Source organism: Gastrolobium bilobum, unplaced genomic scaffold, assembly GCF_033153095.1.
Source record: "Gastrolobium bilobum isolate Gb01-03AN ecotype WA unplaced genomic scaffold, APGP_CSIRO_Gbil_v1 utg2103, whole genome shotgun sequence".
Lineage (NCBI taxonomy): Eukaryota > Viridiplantae > Streptophyta > Magnoliopsida > Fabales > Fabaceae > Gastrolobium > Gastrolobium bilobum.
The window spans coordinates 25,018-47,378 of record NW_026895775.1 but is presented as its reverse complement, the minus strand read 5'-3'; the positions used below and the strand labels follow the sequence as shown (position 1 = coordinate 47,378).

Genomic DNA, 22,361 nt, shown 5'->3' with positions numbered 1-22,361 from the left:
TATGTTATTATACTTATTATTATTTTACCTACTTTTGTTTATCATTTTCAATACCGATAAATTATAATTTCATCTAACAGTGGAGAATTGCAACATTTTATCCTATTCTTTCTCCCTCATTGTCTCTCATCCTTTCTCTCTCCTCCCACCCTTTCTTTCTATCCACAAAAGATAAATTAAAACTCACAATAAGATTTTAAGTTTGTTATTAGAACTTTTTTGTTTGTCAGCAAAATGCAAGAATTGTTTCCAACCAAAATATTTTATTTTTTTTGGTATCCCACTACTAGAAAATGTTTTTTTTTCGACGGAAAAATTCCGTCGAAAATGATTAAAATTCTGTCGAAAATGATGTTTTCGACGGAAATGAAGCCGTCGAATATATGTTCGTGGGTAACAATTTTTTCGACGAAATTACAGATTCCGTCGAAAAATTTCGACGAAAATTTCAACGGAATAATTTCTGTGGGAAGTTTCGACGGAAAAATAATTCTGTCGAAAATTTTCGACGGAAAATGAATGAAATTCCGTCAAAAAATCTTGTCTCAATTTGTGACGGAAAATAAATTCCGTCAAAAAATTTCGACGGAAAATGAATAAAATTCCGTCGAAAATTGTTGTAATGGTTTTCGACGGAAAACTGATTCCGTCAAAAATTTTCGACGAAAAATCAAAGAAATTCCGTCGAAAAATGTTGTAATGGTTTTCGACGGAAAACTGATTCCGTCAAACAATTTCGACGGAAAATCAATGAAATTCCATCGAAAAATCTTGTATTAATTTTCGACGCAAAATAAATTCCGTCGAAAGTTTTTGACGAAAAACAAATTCCGTCAAAATTTTTTGATAGAGAATGAATAAAATTCCGTCAAAAAATTTTGTAATCATTTTTTACAAAAAATGAATTAAATTCTGTCAAAAACTATTGCCTTAATTTTCAACGAAATTGCTTTTTTGTCAAATTTCATTTTAATTTTGCTCTACAAAATTAATACCTATTTATCTTTTGCACTTGATTAACAAATATAAAGACAGTAAATAATATATCAAATTCATATTGATCTTAATATAATTATGTGTACAAAAGTCTCTGTTATATACTAATGAAAAAAGTCTATGTCCATGTCATATACATCCAAACAAGATACAAAAATCATGTTTTACAGCCCTTTTCTGTTGCTGTGGAGCCCTCTTCTATTGTTGTGCAGCCCTTTCCTCTTGTTGTGCAACTGTACCTGTAGGCATGTAAAATATTTAAAACACAAATAATTGGAAAAGCACAACAAATCTAACATAATATATAATCTGAAGTTATACAACCAACCAAAAATACTTACTCATATTTTCCAATGGCTTCTTCAAGTTAACAACTTACTGCTGCAAAGGTAATATTAATGGTCTACAGATAAAAATTGTAGATATAAGCTTGTGGTTACAAATACAACCAAAAATGAACATAAGAAACAGAGAGGGGAAAAAAGAAGGAAAAGAGGCCAACAATAATTCATTTGTAATATATATATATATATATTAGGATTTTTTATTTTTTGCAAATTTTTTAATATATATATATATATATATATATATATATATATATATATATATATATATATATAAAAGTTACTTTAGTTTTATAAGTTAAGTATGTTATATATATATAACTAACGTAACTTTTATAAGTTACGTAGCCTTATAATTGTAAATCATATTTCTTACGTCAAAAAGTATTTTTTCCCTCATATATACATTTAATTAATTTTGGTATTAAATTGTGCAACTGTAACTCTACCGGATTATTATGCCTACCTGATTGTAATTGTAATTCATGTCTGTTCCAATGTAAGTGGGTGGGTACCCGATATAACGTGAACAAAATTAATTAACTATCAAATTAAAATAGTTAATGGGGGTACTGAAATACTCTATCTGGTTGTCCTATTACTCCATTAGACTATTAGTACAAAAAATAACAGAGAAAAAATAATAAAAGATATAACATTTAAACTATTATTTAACTCTATATTCTTAAATCATTGATAAAAAGCAATCTATATTTAGAGCAAAAAAGTCACGTACCTATCAATCTATATATAAGGCCAGTATTTGCATATCCAGAGCCACATATCTGAGAAATATATAGAGCAAAAAAGAATATAAGAAACATATTTTTTTATGAAAGTTTAACAATATTGAGCATGGGAAAAGTTCATCTCTCTATAGGGCAGAGGACAAAATACTGACCCAAAGGTGCACCACCACCTTTGGCTCGATTGCTTCGTGTAAATTCGCAAGCTTGAAACAAGTATATTGTTTTATATGAGGACTAAGAAAACCAAAAGAAGTATAAATGCAGATACTCACGCTTTGGCTGTGCCAAGGAGAATCTTGATACGTGCTTCCCAGGTAAGATATCCATGGATGACTATCAGCTCCATGAAGCCATTGCTCCAAGTTTCCATTATTGACATACTCATAGACTAACATCCTGAAAATATACTACACATAGGAGATTAATGAACGTGCAATTCATATCATGATTACCATAGACATACTCAAATTGACCTCACCATAGACATCCCATCAATTCATAGCTCCATGTAGCATCCATCAATATGGATTAAAAGCACACATAAAACTATCAAACAATCTGCCAGCTACTTAATGAGAGCAAACATAACACACAATATTACAACCTATATATGCAATCCTGTAGCAAATATAAAGCTATATAAAACCAATAACCCGTTAAATCCTACTCAATAAAAATTCTAAATTCCTTCTATGTCTCTTTAACTTCTTTCTTTATCTTTAAGACCATGATAATTCTGAAAAAAAAATTATATCTTTCCCTACAGAAAGCATTAACAGCCATGTCGAATATGCAACAAGATCAAAGAAAGGGAACAAGAGTCTACAGAATCAAAGACTAAGTTACACTCTCGGTAAGTTTGCCTACTTCCTACTCCCAACATTTTCTCCAAAATAAATTCCCGGAGCTCCATTACCACCATGCATCAAGGAAAACTACAATGGAATTCTTCTTCACGTTCTAATTTTAGGGTTCATAAGGACTTCGTCCTTCTTAGCAAATGACCCAAAAAAACAAGCAACAAGCTGTCTACTTTTTCAGGAAGACAAACGGAAAAAAGAAATCAAGGCTTTTCCCTTTCTTGTTTAAAATCATTCAAAGTTAAAAGAACAAGGGCAAAAAGGATAACGAAAGATTAAAATAAGTATCATATAGTGCACGCAATGCAAGCCCAGCCACCCCGTCGAAAATTCCACAAAATATAATTTCTTTTTCTTTTTTCAAAAATTATCGACGGAATTCGTTTTTCGTCGAAAATCTTCGACGGAATCGAAATTCCGTCGAAAAATACACAAAATAGAATTTCTTTTTCTTTTATTTTTTTCAAAAGTTTTCGACGGAATTCCTTTTCCGTCGAAATTCTTCGACGGAATCGAAATTCCGTCGAAAATTCCACAAAATATAATTTCTTTTTCTTTTTTCTTTTTTCAAAAGTTTTCGACGGAATCGAAATTCCGTCGAAAATTCCACAAAATGTAATTTCTTTTTCTTTTATTTTTTTCAAAAGTTTTCGACGGAATTCCTTTTCCGTCGAAATTCTTCGACGGAATCGAAATTCCGTCGAAAATTCCACAAAATATAATTTCTTTTTCTTTTTTCTTTTTTCAAAAGTTTTCGACGGAATTCCTTTTCCGTCGAAAATCTTCGACGGAATCGAAATTCCGTCAAAAATTCCACAAAATGTAATTTCTTTTCCTTTTTTCAAAAACTTTCGACGGAATTCCTTTTCCGTCGAAAATCTTCGACGGAATTGATGTTTCGTCGAAAATTCCACAAAATATAATTTCTTTTTCTTTTTTCTTTTTTCAAAAGTTTTCGACGGAATCGAAATTCCGTCGAAAATTCCACAAAATGTAATTTCTTTTTCTTTTATTTTTTTCAAAAGCTTTCGACGGAATCGAAATTCCGTCGAAATTTCCACAAAATATAATTTCTTTTTCTTTTATTTTTTTCAAAAGTTTTCGACGGAATTCCTTTTCCGTCGAAATTCTTCGACGGAATCGAAATTCCGTCGAACAATCCACAAAATATAATTTCTTTTTCTTTTATTTTTTTCAAAAGTTTTCGACGGAATTCCTTTTTCGTCGAAATTCTTCGACAGAATCGAAATTCCGTCGAAAATTCCACAAAATATAATTTTTTTTTCTTTTATATTTTTCAAAAATTTTCGACGGAATTCCTTTTCCATCGAAAATCTTCGACGGAATTGAAATTCCGTGGAAAAGTCCACAAAATATAATTCCTTTTTATTTTATTTTTTCAAAAAATTTCGACGGAATTCCTTTTCCGTCGAAAATATTCGACGGTATTTCTTTTTCCGTCGAAAATTTTGGACGGAAAAGGAATTTCGTCGAAATTTTAGATGGAAAACAGATTCCGTGAAAAATTCCGTCAATAATTTCAACGGAATTTTTTTCCGTCGAAAAATTCCGTCGATAATAAAGACTTTTCTAGTAATGTCATATTTCCAACGAAAATTTATTTTGCCCTTTCTTTGTCATACTATTGCTGAAGCGTGATAATCTTATTTCCCCTTTTAAATTTGGATAAATCTTAATGAAGAGTCATCATGTGCTTTATAATCATGAACCTGTTCGAAGTATTAGCCATGCATAATCATGGATTTGTGAAATTCTAAATTTTATCTTTTAAATTTTGACCATATTTTTAATTATCTCAATCAACATTTAACTTTAAAATATTGCAAAGGAAAATTTTATCACACCTGTTAGTACATTTTTGTGCAATTTTATATCATAATGATAAACTAAAAAGACAGGCCTAGTATTGTTGTGCAATAATTTCATTTTGAAACTGAATGACTAGTCTGGAACATCAAAACTTAGATGTTAGGTGAAGGTACGTGAATGATTTTATATTAACATTTTTAATAACCCCGAATGCAAAGTATATCATGTCATAAACCAACTTTCTCAAAAGTTTAAAAATCCTAGATCCATGGAGATGGGACTAAGGAGAGGACGGTGTGGCCAGTGGTGGTAGGAAACTGTGAGGCACCCATTGTCACGGGACGCTAAGTGGGGGCTAAAGAAGACAACACGCAAACCAAAGAAGGTGGCTCATGAGGGTCGTGTCCAGTGCGTGTTCATCGTAGGTTTGCCAAGGATGGGGCATGAGAGATGAACCGCTCCAGATTCACCGACACGGAGGGGTCGATGACATACGATGGTTGGAAGAAGTAGAGGCAGTTAGGGCCGTTTGGTACGCTACATTTTTTATTTCCGGGAAACGTGATAATCATATTTATCCACGTTTGATATAAAGTTTTTTGAAATTTTCTCAAAAATTCTGATTTCTCCGAGATTTTATTTTGTTTTGTGTGTAAATTTTTAGAAAATTAATTGTGTAATATTCAAGCTCCTTTGTGCATTAATTTTAGAGATTTTAATACATATGTCATTGGATTAATTTTCTGCATATAGCATAAATTTGTGGAGCTTAGTTTGATATTACCTTGATATATTTGGTGTGATAGGACACTATATTTTTGGATGATTTCACTTGTTACCGTTCTGAAAAATTCTGTATTGGTTGTTAAAGTGGAGTAGTTGCGTGCTGTAAAATCTGTCCTAGGTGTGTGGGTGCAACCGTGTGGGTTGGCGACCTTGTGCTTGGCTTGAGAGTGTGTCTCAAGGCTTGGAGCCTCAAGAATCCACTAGGGAGAGTAGAGGTCTTGTGAGAGGAGTTGGTGAACTCCGTAGGTTCGGCTTGAGAGTATTCTCAGAGCTTGGAGCAGTGTAGGCACTAGGAAGATTTTTGATATCTTGTTTGATTGCATGTGTGACGCGTGTTTGTAAAACAGGTTCACTTGTGATAAATAAAATCTCTAAAATTAATGCACAAAGGAGCTTGAATATTACACAATTAATTTTCTAATCAATAGACACCAAGAAATCTGATTTAAAAAAAATATCACAATTATAACCAGAAAAATCAGATTTGAAATTTATCTCAAAATTTCACATAAAATTCAGAATTAGTTCTAGATAAATCTTTTAATAATAAACCACAAGAAATCTGAATTTTAATTACAATATACTTCAATTAAAACAGAAAATTCAGATTTAATATTCCAACAATAAAATTTCTAGAACAATTCAAGATTAGGTTTCTAAACAATAAATCCCAAACAAAAATCTGAATTAACACAATGTATAACAAGGTGTAAAAATAAATTCAGATTTAATATTTTTAATCAATATTTCACAAAAATTAGAAACACTGATCTTACACAAAGAGCATCAAGATTTTTAAAATATTCACTTAAAATCAAAACAGGAAAATCAAGATGCAAAGATCAGATTCCAAATTTTAACAGTAAAATTTTATACTAATGAACAACTCAAGAATTTAATATTCAGATTAAACAACTCAAAATCCCTAAAGCATATGAAATAACAGATCTGAAAATTTCAGATAAAATGCTTCAAACAAAGATTCACAAAGGATTCGAGTTGATTAGAAAATACCACAATAAAGACCTAAATTCTTTATCAAAGATCCCCAAATTCTTCTCCAAGAAAATATGTAGCCACAAAAAAATTGAAGAGTAACCGCAAGACAGAGGAAGCGAGTAAAAGTCGAAGAAGAAGAGGCTCTGTAAGTTGTTTCCAAAAAGATGAATGAGCGTTGTTTTCAGCGTGAAGAACCGAGAGAAAGAGAGAACGCTTTTTTTTTTTCGCAAGAAGTCTGTGTGTTTGTTTCTAATAATCCTTCTATGCTTCCTATTATTATATGGGTTTTATGTTTATCATTTAACATAATATAACTTTACTTTCCTACACACACATTAAAGAGGTGGGGTCCACATATTTTTCTTTCTCTTTCATCATTCCACTTTCTCTCTCCCTTTTGATGTGAGAGTTGAAAACAACACTTACATTATGTTACATAACACTAATAAAACCCTTATTAAATAGTATATAATATTCAAAAGAAAGCTGAACTTTGGAAAAAGCCAATGACCTGATAGCTATTAACTTTCCTTTTCTTTATTCAATGGTTATTAACTATTATATTATTTTTAAAAGAACAAACATGATTACATTTCTAATTGAAATCTAAAACCCACACGTAAGTTTTTCTTTTATTTCAAAACCAACGACCTGTAGCTTTTTTTTTTATTGATTTAGTTTTATTATATTTTTAAAACATATTTTTATCAAAATCAAAATCATTATTATAAAATTATAAAATTAGCATGATATGCAATAATATGTATTGACATGCAATGGAGCTTAGGTAGATACTATATGATATAATTTTATGTGTAACAAAATTCTAAAAATACCTAACTACATGTATCTTCAAACTCCCTCTTCAATTTGAGACTTCTTGTAAACCCTTTGTCATTATCAAAATATTTATTCCATTATGCTTAAGAGGTCTTCAATCTCCCCCTTTTTGATGATGGTAATTTAAACTCAAATTGAAACAAGTAAGGGTTAGTAGCATAAGATATTAAAATCATGTAATCACATACTCCCCCTAAACATATGCATACTAAGAATTATCATGCTAATCAAAAGTAAGGCATACATATGTTCTCAAGACTTCTCAAAACTTCCCCTCAAAATATGCATAAGCTCATAAGCTCAATTTGATGATATTCATATTTTCTCCCTCTTCGACATGATCAAAATCAATTATAGCATATAATAAGGATTAAAGATGGATAAGACATATAACAAACATATCATATATCCAAAAATTACCCATGTCTTGTACCAAGTATTGATTCTTTGCAATTTTTGGGCTTAGTCTAAGAGGTTCTTCAATTTACCAATATCTTCAATGTAATCTTCATGTTTTCATTCATTTCCATTTTCTTTCAAACACCTACAACATAATCTTTCACACTTGCCTTTCTAGGCACATTAGCAAGATCAAGCATTTATCAAATAGTACAAGTATGAATAATAGGCATTATATGAAAGATAACTCATTCATGATTGCTAATAGGCATTATTTGTGAAAGATACATTGAAATAGGCTTGTTGTCCTATTTTGATAGAATTGAATATAAGAGTAAAATAGTGGACTATTCAAGTACATACGTAGTGCATAAAGTAAGCTTTCTATCCACATATAGATCATTTATATTGAACATGTATAACATAAGATGTGTTAAAAATAGTCTATGCATGTCATATTAAACACCAAACAACAACTAGACATCATGTGCAAAAAGATTTATAAAATAAAAACAGTCCATGGCACATGATGCATACATGCTCACTAAGTTTTCTTAGGAACATATATCATGTTCTTAACCTTGGGGCTAAAGAACATGCTAGATGTATTAGGTTGAGGTCTATAAGATGTTGAAGCAATGTTGCCCACATCCATAGTCCTCTTAGGAACCCACTTAAGATTTGTTCCTTTTAGGCCATATTTCTTAATATTGCATTGATATACAAGATGACCACTCATGCAACAATATGTACATTTCTTAAATGGTAGTTTAGACATGAACCTAGGAGGATATTGATTTGTCTTTCTTGGTTAAGCAAAGGGAGGTTTTTGAAAACCAAGTCAAAATTCTGTATTGGTTGTTAAAGTGGAGTAGTTGCGTGCTGTAAAATCTGTCCTAGGTGTGTGGGTGCAACCGTGTGGGTTGGCGAACTTGTGCTTGGCTTGAGAGTGTGTCTCAAGGCTTGGAGCCTCAAAAATCCACTAGGGAGAGTGGAGGTCTTGTGAGAGGAGTTGGTGAACTCCGTAGGTTCGGCTTGAGAGTATTCTCAGAGCTTGGAGCAGTGTAGGCACTAGGAAGATTTTTGATATCTTGTTTGATTGCATGTGTGACGCGTGTTTGTAAAACAGGTTCACTTGTGATAAATAAAATATCTGCATCTACTTCATTCTGGACGTAGCACCCTACTTAGACTTAGTAGGTGTGAACCAGGATATATCGTGTGTCCATTGTCTCTCTGATTTAATTTCTGAATATTTTGTTTAAGAAAATTACATTGCTGCGTTTATACTCTATAAATTGCTAAGGTACGCATTCTGTTACTACATTGTTCTTAGCATTGTGACAAATTATTTTGGACATATAGGGACTGAAGAAAAATTGTAAAATTGTTTACTGAATTTAAAAAGATTTTGAAAAAGTTTAGAACACCTATTCACCCCCCCTCTAGGTGTTCTGTAAGCGTCCTGTGCAAGAAGCCACTTGCCCAACACAATCCAATACCTATTACTTGCAACACAAGCAACTCATCACTTATATATGTCAAATTTTTGAAATTGACAAAGGTTGTCCAAATGGTGATCTACACATTTTTTCACCATTTATTTTTCAATCCTTATCATACTTTCCAACTACAACCAAGGCTAAATCAAAGTTGAACACCATCAACTAACATCTCATATTCATAGGAGTCTAGGTTATCAAAACCATCATAAAACTTGATCAAATATAGCATTACTCACCACAGAGCTTCCTAGAACGCTTGTAAGAGTATTTTCCAAGCTTAGAACAAGATCAACGAACACTCCAAGCTCCTTAAACACCAACGGCAACGCTACTTTTCCTTGGAGATAACTCTCCACACAACCTTTCAAAGAGTTTTGAATTATAGGTTTTGCTCACAAGGTAATTCTAAACCTCATTCATGTTCAAGCTTTCTTGATTTAATGGCTAACTAAGAAGTTGCAAATCAAAACTATTATGACAATGGAGTTCGGCCTTAGGAGAAGAAGAAGCATGACGATGGAGAAGAAAATGAGCACCTGTCTTAACTTAGAAGATATTTAGTTCGCTAAGCAACCTTTTTTAATAGTCAACATTCTTTTATATGATACGTTCTATGTCCCTTCTTAAATTTTAATCCAAAGACATACTTTAATTTATCTAACGTGATTTTAGACTTTCTCTAAAATCATTTAATAATATCTCACTATATTATTTTTAAGTTTTGGATAACTTTTGTATAATTATATTTTTGTCCCAAAACTTTCACTATTTGCAGTTATGTCCAAAAGTAACTTTAATTCTTCTAATTAAATTTCACATTTAATTTATTCTTCTAATCCATGATTAATTCCCTTAATCAAGTCATAATTCTATAATTTAGTTAAGGTTATTATTGGCTCCACACACTTTTATGTGTGTGGGGAGATGAATTTATTTTCTACAACACGAGAAACATTAATTTTTATGTATTAAATATTAATAATCCATCCAATTCCACAATTATAATAAATAAATAAATAATACAAGATATCAAATTAATAAAAAAGAATACTTTTTCGACTATATATATATATATATATATATAGGGATCTGAATAATAAGAAAGGAAGAGAAGAAGCAGGTGGGAAGATGTGTGTCACTGTTTAACAATTAATTCAGGAAGAAGATGGAGGGAAAGAAGGAAAATGGATGAATTGACTTACTACCACTACCCTTACCCACACGGGTCATACCCATACCCAACATCTACGTTTTATGTCGACTCTCCGAGTTTTACTCAACACACACTGAACCCACGCGCTTTAATCTCTCACTACTTAATTAAGGTTTCACACCTGTTCATTCGTATTCGCATTCGTTAAGGTTTCTGTTCCAATTGAACTGAACAAAGAAAAAAGATGTTGCAGCTTTTATATGCGGTGATATTTGGGGAAATGTTAATGATTGTGAGCTTTCTGTTCAAGACTCCGCTCAGGAAACTCGTCATCGTTTTATTGGGTCGGGTCAAGCGAGGTCGGGGACCCGTCGTCGTGAAGACCGTCGCCGCCACATTGCTGGTGGTGCTCGCTTCCTCCTTCTACACCATCATCAAGATTAAGGGTCGCACCCTTGAACTTGGTATTGTCAACCCCACCGACCAAGTCCTCATGTCCAAGCACATGCTCGAAGCTTCTCTTTTGGGTAATCTAACTTTCTTTGTTATTATTTCTATTTTTCTTGTCTCTGTGTTATGTTTTCGAACTATATATCTGAAAATTGAATTGATTGTGAATGTTGTATCGTTTTTTTGTTTCCTGTGAATAGATTTAAAGGGAATACCAAACACTTTTCATTTTACATTTTCCTCCTTTATGGAAAACTTGATATTGGCTTCTAGCCTTGTTTTATTTCATCATGTTGATGCCTAGCTTCATTGTCATTGTTTTGTTTCCTTGAATTAAAACCATGATGGTTTGTCTTCTGTGGATTATGCTAATTGATTTTAAGTTTTTTTTTTTTTTTTTTTTTACTTTAACAATAGTTGTCAATGTTATAAAAAAGGGAAAAATAAAGTTATCTACGGTGATCTCAAAACGACGTCGTTTTTGGGTTACAAGATTAAAAAATTATAATGATAAAAATTAATATAACCTTTCAATATATTATAATTACAAAAATATCTTGATTTCCGTTCCAGAATGATGTCGTTTTGAGTGCACTGGAGATAACTTATGGAGAAATTCTTTACCCTATAAAAAATGGTTTCAATTCTCTTCTTAAATGCAAGGTTATTATAGACTCATACAATGGGTCTTGTGAGCTTTATATAAAAAGGGAATGTATTTTTTTTTGTAGTAATTTCAGTTTCATTACTTTTAATACATTCTTTCTTTTATTTTAGTTGTTGAATTTGATTTCTGACATGTCATGTGGACAGGGTTTGTTCTGTTCCTGTCTCTGATGATAGATAGATTGCACCATTACATTAGAGAGCTTCGGTTGCTCAGGAAGAACTTGGAGGCTGATAAGAAACGAAGTCTAAGTTTTGAGGACGGTAAAAATGGCCGTGCAGAGGAGCACAAGGCATTGATAGAAGAAATAGCCACATTGAAGCCCAAAGTTAAGAAACTGGAATCTGAAAGTGAGGTGAAAGGAAGCAAGGCTAAGGCTTTGGAAGCTGAGGTGGAGGCTCTTAAAAAGCAATATGAGGGGTTCCATATGGAATATGAACGCCTCTTGGCAGATAATCAGAATCTGCAAAGTCAGTTGGAGGCTAAGTACTAATTACCAGAGCTTTTCCCATCTTGATAACAAAAAGAGAATGTGAAGGTTCCTATATCTAGCAAAGCAATTTTCTCACTTTCATTCAGCTGCTTCTGTTTGAGGGTATACATGTTTGCACTAGAGAACTATGTCACAGTTGGATAGATATATTTTAAGTTCATAAAGAGGAAAGAGATGTTATGCGGATTGAGTGAGTTGACTATGCTTAAAGCAGCTGATATAATAGGATAGTGGATAGGGGTTGATAGTATAGAAGAGCTTATAAGCTCTAATGAAATATTTGGTTATTATCTTATAAATAGACTGATTGTATATTCAATTATTATTTTTCTTTTTAAATAGAAAATAAATCTCTGATTTTTTCTCTCTAGATTCTGTCACTTGAAATCAATCAATGTAAACAGAAATTAATCAATCTGATGGTGAGATCAGAAGTGAACTAATTTTTAAGATTTTTTCACTTGAGAGAGTTTCAAATCTTAATACCAAACAGAGTAGAAAACTTGATTGCCAGTATTCCGGTCTCCATGGCGTTCTTCATCAGTGCCTTATCTCTCGATGATGGCCAGAAGTAAGTTTTAATATATGTAAGAGAAAGTTCCAAAGAGAGAGTATTTCTTTTGTCTCTTCTTGGTCATGATTCTAACAAAAAATACCGTTAAAAATGGTACGTTGCCCAAAATCCTTTGCAAAAATATTTCCATACTGAAGGACAAATCAAACTTCAACCCAAAACATGGATTAACATCAATCTCAATCAAAAATTTAAAACTAAAAGGTTATGGGGTTGTTTGCACTTATATGATTCTCATTTAATTTATGTCTAACCAATGTGCAACTCACACTAGTGGCGTAGCCACGTAGTGCATAGATGGGCCTGCCCCTGCTGAATTTTTTTTAAAATTATTATTCATTTAATAGCCTATTGTTTTGATATACGTTTAGGCTATTTGTAACGTTAAATGTGATATATAATGAGAATTTTTGATATATAACATTAAATAGTGAGAGTTTTTAAAAGAATACGTTAGATGTATTAGGCTATTTGCTTTGATATATAATAGTTGCCTATTGTTTATTTAAATTTTCAATATTATGTGATATTATTTAGTAAATAATTTAGATAAATATATTAGAATTCATGATAATTTTTTTTCCTAATAGTTTTGATAATTTGATGTGTCAAATTTTTTGGCTCCAGCTGAAATGAAATATTGTCTCCGTCGCTGACTCGCTCACACTCAATTCTCATAGGCTTGTTTCCAAAAAAAAAATTCTCATAGGCTACGGCCACATATTTAGATTTTCTTGTATGAACTATATTATATACGAGAGAGTTACCCTATTATAAGAAGATAAAAAAAATGCTTAACCGGATTTGAATACGCTATCATGTGTCAGGGCTAAACATATGTTAGGACTTGAAATTGAAGCTCCAAATGCAGCCTTAAATGTATAATTAATTTTGAACATCAGGTAATCCAGGTAAAGTACAGAATCTAGTCAAGTTTCAACTTCAATTTTTTAATTGGAGTGCTTTTTTATTTTATGTTTAGGGAACAAACAATTAGAAATTAAACAAAGTAACATTCAAGGTATGTGCTTATATAGCTTAAGATGGATTTGAGATTAAATTCATAGTTGCATACGCCTAATTAATTAGTGAACTTGGCGCATGAGGCTTAACGTTCATGTTAGATCAGAAGGGATGTTACAATAAAATAACGGTACAGGTCCATTGTATATTTGGACTCAATTTAATTCCAGCCCTTCATAATTTATTTATTTTTTTCAAAAAATTTAAACTAATTAGTGTTTGACTGGGCATCTATTTTTTTTTTTTATGGCTATTAGTCTACAATGTTCAACCATACTTGAATCAGATTCTACCTGTTCTTCCCCCACCTATTTCTACGTGCGGTTCAAATTTGTGTAACCTTTCAAGCAGCGAGTCCTATCAGGCAACTAGACCTATAATTCCCATATCCATATCCAATTATCCATAATAGAGTATGTGAGCACCAATACTAAAGTGAATTTAGAAAATAATTAAGCATGAGATGATTTGTGTGGATGGGCTTAAAAGAGCAAACAGCAAAGACAAATTATAATTCTGAATTCCGAGGCCAAAGTAGCATAGATGCTTCAGAAGAATGGCATAAGCCTTTAGGGGGGAATTGTGGATGGGCTTTAAAAGTAGTGCAAGTTTCTTTTCTTTTTTAAATTTTTTACCGATTCATTGATTAATCGATTAATCCGGTCAAATCGAACACGATTACAACTGCAATAAAATTTTTACTATCAAATTTTAACTACGTATGTAGAACACGAAGTCGAGGTTAAGCTGGAAAAACCTCCTAAGGTGGTGTTTGGTTGGAGCTTTTTGTGAGGATATTTAGGTATATGAGATTGAGTTTTTGTGTTATTCATGTTTGGTAAAAAAAATTACAAAATTTTCCTAGCTAACTTGGTTCCCCGTCATTTCATAATTGTGTGTAAAAATAGATGAAAAACATTGTTCAACTTACCCACTTCTAACATGGTATTTGGAAGAAAGTTTCTACCAATTATATTTCTCTAGTATTCAAAAAATTTCTCCTCAACCAAACGCTCCGTAACAGTTGACCCATACAGTAATGCAAATAATGAACTCGAATTTTAAATGAAGCTATTGCCTCGATTTACAAAAGTTACTTTGCAATTTTGCAAGAGGGGCCTACATCAGCATCTATTCTCTGACCAGTAGAAGATCAAAGAGTTTGATTTATATTTGGGTTACTAGCCTCTGGATTCTAATATTCATCATATAAGATAACACAACCTAGCGGGGGTTGACCAAATTTCACGACTCCAAAGTGTTTCAATTTGTCCTCTGTGATCTATTAGTATTTATCTTGATGTCTTGGATTTGACTGAAACCCACCTAACGTAATATTTGCCGCATATTCGCTTTGCTTTTAAAACTGTGACCTGTTTTATTATACATGTTTGGTACAGCAAAGTAGAATTTCATCAGTAGATTTACCTTAGGGTTTTGGAATTTCAATTCTGGACCTACCAAATACCATGGACAGATAAATAGTAGGCAAAATAGATGGCAGAACCATCAAGAGAGATAGAGAGAGAGAGAGAGAAAAGTGAGAGACATTGCACTAACCTTGTTCCCTATGCTTCATGTCCATTGGAATCAACCAACATTATTAAAGAATTTACGAGAGGTTGAGAGTTTACAACTGAGGTAACCACTTGGGACCTGTCCTCCCCTCCATGTTCTATTTCTCTGGCTTTTTGTCTTATTGAATTTACCTACTTAACCAAATAAAAACAAAAAAGGTTCAATTTTACAAGGGGTCAAGCCAATTAAGCCCAAAATACCCACCAAACATAAATTGAGTTATGCCATAGGACATGAACTGCAACACTGACATCTAATGGCATTTTGAGAGAGTTAAAAAAAAAAAAAAAAAAACTGAAATAATTGAATTATAAACAATCTAATGTTGAAGTTAGCAGCATCTCAGTAATGCCTCTCTCAAAATTGAGACTATTAACTACAACACTAACATCCTTACATTTGTAATCCTCACAAAAACAACAACTAATTTTACTTCTAATATTGCTTTTCTCCAACTCATCCAAATCCAACCCATTATTACAAGTTGAAGATATTTCATTGTCTCTAGTAGTGATCCAATTCTCATCATCCCATGTCCAATTGGGATCCCCTGAACACACAGCAAGGCTTCTGATCCTACCAGCAGGAGAATTCTCAGAACTCATCTTAACCAAATTGCCATTGAACCATTCTGGCTCTTCCACAGAATTCCAAAAGCCATGCTCAAGAATGCTTGTTGGTGAGCCTGAATTAGAACCCTGAATTTGCTTAACATTGAAATTGAATTCCCCAAGAAATGGATGCTTCAACAGTTGACTAGCAGTCAACCTCTCCATTGGATTCCTCCTAAAACACTTCCCCAAGAAATCCTTTGCTTCCTCAGACAGAAAACCAGGAATCTCAGGTAACTCATCAGAATATGCAACACGGTACATCACTGAAACAGGGTCTTCAACATTAGGCCACGGTCCAAAACCAGTGGCCATTTCAACCACTGTGCACCCAAGTGACCAAACATCACAAGGGTACCCTTGTTCTTCCCCACGCGCCACCTCCGGTGCCATGAACATCGGCGTGCCGCTGATCGGCGCCGCCGCCGTATCAGCCACACGCTTGGCACATCCAAAGTCACCAATCTTGGCTCCATCTTCACCAATCAATATATTGCTACCCTTAATGTCACAATGCACAACACCATTTGAATGCAAGTATTCTAGCCCCTGCAAAACTTGCCGTGTGTAGTGTGCGATCACCGGCTCCTTGAGCCGGCGGCGAGCTGCCTGAGAGAGCGTGCCAGAGGGCATGTACTCCATGAAGAGGTTGTAAAAGAGCTTGTTGTTTTCCTTCGTTATGTCACAACCTTTATAGGTAACTATGTAAGGAGAGGATAGAGAAGACAAGATTCTCTGTTCTCTCTGTAGTTGTTCTAACCGTGATAGTGATGATAGCTCAGCTGACTTGACGGCGGAGACATCGGAGGAGTAGGAAGAGGTGGCGAGGTAGACGGTGGCTGATGAGCCATGTCCTATGATGAAGCCTCTGTTCCACTCCATGTTTTTTTTTTGTTTTTTTAAAGGCTCTGCTGCAGAGTGCATAGTCTTTGGTTTGTTATTGCTGCCTTTATATAATAAGAACGGACATGCTTTGAGTTTGAGTTTAAGAGGGTTGGTTTACTTAATTAGTTGAAGCTTTCTCTCTCTATTTCTAGAGGGAGTATCCCTTCGATGGTTTGGTACTACTGTTGTATCAAAGATTCAGTGCATCCCACCAATGAAAATATTACATGTGAGCTAAAATACTTTTTTCTGTCAAATTTTTTCTCTCTCATCTGATGTGTAAGGCTCTCATTCATGGGATGCACTGAATCTAGGTACAACAGTAGTACCAAAGATTTATTCCTTCAATGAAATAAATTTTAGGTGCATGCACCTAGATTCAATGTATCCCACCAATGAAAATATTACACATTAGAGGAGAGAGAAAAAAAATTTAACAGAGGAGAGAGAATTTTGGCTGACGTGTAATGCTTCCATTAATGGTATGCACTGAATCTTTGGTGCAACAGTTGAACCAAAGATTTATTCCTTCGATGAGTGTTTATGATGTGTCCAAATTTGGGTGGTTGTGGCTGCTTAGGAATAAATCTTTGATATATCTGTTGCACCTAGATTCAGTATATCCTACCAGTGAAAACATTACACGTCAGAGGATTGAGAAAGAATTTGACACGAGAAATTTTTTTGACTGATATGTAACATTTTTATTGATGGAATGCACTGAATTTTTGATACAACAATAATACCAAATATTTATTGGGGTGATTAGTGGGCAAATGGCTTGGTAAGTGGCACGTGGTCAAGTTTTAAGCATTAAGTCTTTGAGTGTGTTAAGAGTGAATTGATTTTTGGATTTGGATTTAGTTTGGTTAAGTGAAGGGTTATAGAGGTTAATAGTTTGGGTTAGGTAGATTAGAGAGGGAGTTAAGAGGGGATTCCTTGTTTTGTATCTTACAAAACCTAGACTTTGAAAAAAGGAACATGGGGGGCTATAGGGGAAAGGTAAATGGGGTGGGTTGAGCAACCAAAATGGTTGAAGTTTAGTATCTTCTTCTTTAATTAATTTTTTTTCAATTATATTGGTCAGATATTATGGAAGATGTTTGAATTTAATAATGGTAATGTGAACATATAAACTCGACAAATTACAAGTCTATAGGTGAGGAAAAGTACTAGTCATATAGTGCATGAGTTTTGATAGAAGTCAAAAACCAGAAAGAGAAAGATTCGTCGCTTTGCCCTGTTCTATGTAATTTATGTTTTTTATTTGCCATGCCTTATGATTAGTTAATTGCTATTTTTTCCCCCCCAAAACAAGCAATAGCCTTTTGTTGAGATGGACTTAATCAAAGAGTTACATATATTTTCATGGTTGTTTACCCGTTGTTAACAGAATAACATAATCCTTTCTGTTTATCATAAACTACAAATTAATAAATAAGTGCCTATTTGACCCTATATTTGAATAAATTTATCTCTATCCATAAATCATTTTATTTCAATGGTCCGAAATTGCAACTCTTTAATTAAGAAGCTTCACAACAATATCTTGTAATGTAATGTGATTGGTAAAGCACAAAATGTCTTTCGAAACTGCAGTATCAATCGATGTTGGATTGGGGATGATATTTTTCGTGTGGGGAATGAATATTTGCAGCTTTAAAAAAGTAAAAGAGGGAAACATATATGAACTTCATTAAAAGCTTAGAGTACTCGAAGAATTTGGATTGGTCAATTTGATAAAGAGCAACAGCTCCCTTGTACTTGTGAAATTAACACCATTTCCATTTCATTGATTTGTCATGATTATTTGTTCATGAAAAAGTGCAACGTACTTTAATCCAATGAGTTGTTACTACTTACTAGTACCCAGAAAATTTAACCCAATTGTCATTTTACAGCATGCCTACTTCTAGAAGCTAGATTGCAATACGGATTCGTCAGTCCAAAAACAACCCTCATGATGGGTGGTTATAAATATAATCTCCAAAGTAAAGTAATCTTGATAATTTTAGAGTGACACAAAGAGTAGAATGAAGTACCTTCACTTTTTCCTTTTTTGGTTTTTCTTTTCAATAAACACCCTCATTTTTTATTTTATTTTTGAAGTATGAATTATCTATCATACCTGATTTTGCTTTACTAATCAATTATATTTATGGTCAAAAAATATCATTTCAAAAACAATCCAAAATCATTTCAAGGCAGGTATTCTTTTGACATTCATTAACACTCTTTAGCTTCACGAAATATATCATTAAGTGAGTGAACTTTCATGGTTTGGAAACACAGGTGTCCAACCTTAAGCGTGAAATTAACGTTAAGTCTCACTCATCTGCATAACGATACATGAGAAAATACATGGATATGCATGCTAACATGGTAAACACACCCAAACTAAATTAATTCGTAATTAACACACTTAATTTAGCAATTAGCATGTATTATTATAAAATGGGGTTTGGTCATTTGGTTTGGTGGTGTGAAATAGAAGCTAAAGGGCGTAACCACTAAAAAAGTGCTTATAGGTTGAAACTGAAAATCAGAGGAAATAATCAGGTGGGAGTGGGAGGTTGGAATAGGGAATGGACATTTATGTGTTATTTATTTACGCAGCAAAAACATAAAGCCAAATAAATTCTCTACAATTACCCAATAACTGTCCAACTAGCTGTTTTCTGTCAAGTTACTTCAGTTAGTTGGAACAGGTGCAACTTTCTTAAATTGACTATTTAGCCTAATCAAAAGTTTTTTAATTAAAAAAATTAGGATGAGATATTATGTTTATTTTACTTACTTCTTTCCAACATCGTTAAATTATAATTTCAATCAATATTATTAAAATCGGCCCGGTCATTGACCCGGTCGAGACACTAGGTCATTGGGTCATTGGTTCAACCAGTGGATCACTAGTTCAACCAGTGACCTGGTAATTATATGCAATTTTATAATTTATATTAAAAATTATAAACATATTCAAATATCTAAAAAAAATGATAAAATTTTCAAATATTTTAATATAAAAATAATAAATAACATATTATTATCTAATAAAAGATCAAACAAAAATTCAATGATCGTGATACAGGACTTTAGGTTCAGAAAAGAACATCTCTAACTATAAATTAATTCAAAATTGTCTGCATAGTACATGATTGAGATAATATTAATGTTGTAAGTACATAACTTATGTAAGTCAATAAGCGAAAAAATATTCAAAATGTTCATTATGATTTTTTTAAATAAAATTTTGGATTTTTTTTTTTGCGACCGAGCCGGGTCACCGGTTTTTATGAAAATCGACCGGATCGCACCGGTTTTGATGCATGGCCAGTCCGTTGCTTCTACCGGACCGATTATATGACCGATTTACCGGTTCCCGGGTCGACCCAGCCGAGTCGATCCGATTTTAATAACACTAATTTCAATAGTAGAGAAAAATGATCTAAGTCGGTTAATATTTTAATCTAGATGTGTTGCAGAGTAATAAGTAAAATAGACATAAAAGAAAATTAGTCATTTGAACATTATTGAAAAAAATTTAAATTCTTTTAACGACATATAATTGAATGATAACAAAAATTTAACTTTTATTTTTCAAAAGATACTGAATTAATAAACTGCAAATAAGAATGACGTGAGTGGGAAGGTAGAATGGTTTTAGTGAGGAAAAATGCTTCGATCACACGCAAGTCACGTGGTCCTGTTTTCTTCCTTGTTCTTTTCTGTGTATGAAAAGGATTTTCGCGTAACAAAAGTGGGGCCAATCTGAACACGTGGAAGAGAAAACACGTGTGAATTGAGAAAATAAACAGCACGTTTTATATGTGAGGACCCGAACGCCCCATGTGTCTACGCCGTAAGCAGCTTGAATAAAAATTTGAATTTGATGTTATATTTAACTTTAATAAGGAAGAAAAATGAGAGTTTAAAAGGAAAAAAATAAATACTTCTCATTACATAATTTGATTAACCGGTGGATAAATCCAAAAATAAAAAGCTTTGATGAGAATAATTTGAATATAAAAAAAAACAAACAAACATAGATAATGGCATTGTTTTGGTTAGAAGTTTGAACATGGTTGCTTTGTTTGTGAAACACAAAAAAGGTAAAAAAAAATAAAAAAAAATGGGCAACTTTGCTCTCCTTCAATGATGGACGACAAGTAAAATGTGCAGTAGAAGAATTGAATGACGTTTCATGTTTGCTTTGACGTTCCGTTATGGTGTGGTGGTGCCAAGTGCGGCTATTAAACAAGATCAAATTCAAAGGAAAAGTTCCTCCATTTGTCCCTTCTTCAGTGGTGATGGACTTATTATAGTTGCTTCAAAGTGGTAATTATGTCTCTCTCTTTCTCTCTCTCACACACAAAGTAAAGTGGAATGATTAAAAAAAAAGTACAAATAGATCAACGTGCCTTCATCGCTTTCTCTCTATCTATCCATTTCAAAAAGAAAAACTATTAGCAAACTTGGCGGCAGCTAAAGATAGCATTATTTGTTGCACAACGTTTGCTAGTACTTTCTTCTTCTCTCATATCTATTGGTACAAAGAGATCAAATTAAAATATGAGTGTACAGGAATTTTAAGAAAATTAACTGTCATCAAATGACTAGGGGCTTGTTCATTTGTTTTTTTTTATTTTAGAAGAAAAGGTACTTTTTTTAATTTAAATATATGAAGGGATTATACTGACAAATTTTTTTTCTTACAAATTTACAAACTACACTAATTATGACTAGTCAGATTTTAATCAAGAGTATATGACCATTCAGACTTAATATAGTTTGTAAGAAATTTTTTTTATCAATATAACATTTCCCTTAAACATATGTTAAAAAGAGAAAAGAAACATAATAAAATAAGATTTAATAAAATAAGATACAGATTAATACAGTGGTGGAGGGTTAGACTTGTTTTTTTTTTTTTAATGTTCTAAATTATTCATTTTTAGTCTTTTTCCCGTATATTTTCCATTATTTCTTTCTTTACCTTTTTTCCCTTTCCTTTCTTCTTTTCTTTTACTTCTCATTCTCCTCTCAATTTTTTTTTCTCTTATTTATTTATGTTTTTCTTCTTCTTTTTTCTATATTTATCTCCATTTCTTTAATTTTTTTACTTTCTTATTCTTATTCTTTTTTTTCCTCTAATGTATCTTTAATTTTACTTTATTTTTATTTTTAATTATTTATTGCTATTTTTTAATGTCTAGTGTTATTTATATATTTTTTTATCCTCTTTTTCTCAATTATTTGTCCTTCCAATAGTTAAACATCTTTCTGGGATCCTACGTAGAAAAGTGTCCTAGACACTAAGTTATTTGGTCCGCAAGCGTGCCAAACCGACCACATCCTATATCTACTTTGACATTCTCTTTATCCTTCCAATGGTTCAACAGTTTTTCTGAATCCTACAAAGAACGTTGTCAGTTGAGCCTCATAAATTAAACGACCTTCTAATATGTGACAAATGGATCACATCCATGTCCAAAAAAAAATTATAAAGCATGATAAATACTAGATACTACCCAAGCTTAATCATTAACTTGTGTATCTTTAGGCTGCAATTTGTGCAAAGGTGATTAAAAGGAGGAATGGGAGTTTTGAAAGTTTAGTGGA

General features: G+C 32.6%; 2 protein-coding genes across 2 annotated transcripts; one reads left to right on the top strand and one right to left on the bottom strand.

The window, feature by feature from the left end:
* Nucleotides 1–10,676: 10,676 nt before the first annotated feature.
* Nucleotides 10,677–12,337, top strand: LOC133295792 (uncharacterized). The gene is made up of 2 exons (XM_061494647.1): nt 10,677–10,988; nt 11,725–12,337. Exons 1-2 carry the CDS (start codon nt 10,706–10,708, stop codon nt 12,069–12,071), a joined length of 630 nt encoding a protein of 209 aa, XP_061350631.1. The 5' UTR covers nt 10,677–10,705; the 3' UTR covers nt 12,072–12,337.
* A 3,217-nt stretch (nt 12,338–15,554) lies between these two features.
* Nucleotides 15,555–16,739, bottom strand: LOC133295791 (mitogen-activated protein kinase kinase kinase 18-like). The gene has a single exon (XM_061494646.1). The coding sequence runs from the start codon at nt 16,737–16,739 to the stop codon at nt 15,555–15,557; it is 1,185 nt and encodes a 394-aa protein (XP_061350630.1).
* Nucleotides 16,740–22,361: the final 5,622 nt, after the last annotated feature.

Coding starts and splice junctions, on each gene's coding strand:
- LOC133295791 (XM_061494646.1), bottom strand. CDS start 16,739: ATGGAGTGGAACAGAGGCTTCATCATAGGACATGGCTCATCAGCCACC.
- LOC133295792 (XM_061494647.1), top strand. CDS start 10,706: ATGTTGCAGCTTTTATATGCGGTGATATTTGGGGAAATGTTAATGATT. Junction 10,989..11,724: donor GCTCGAAGCTTCTCTTTTGG/GTAATCTAACTT, acceptor TCATGTGGACAG/GGTTTGTTCTGTTCCTGTCT.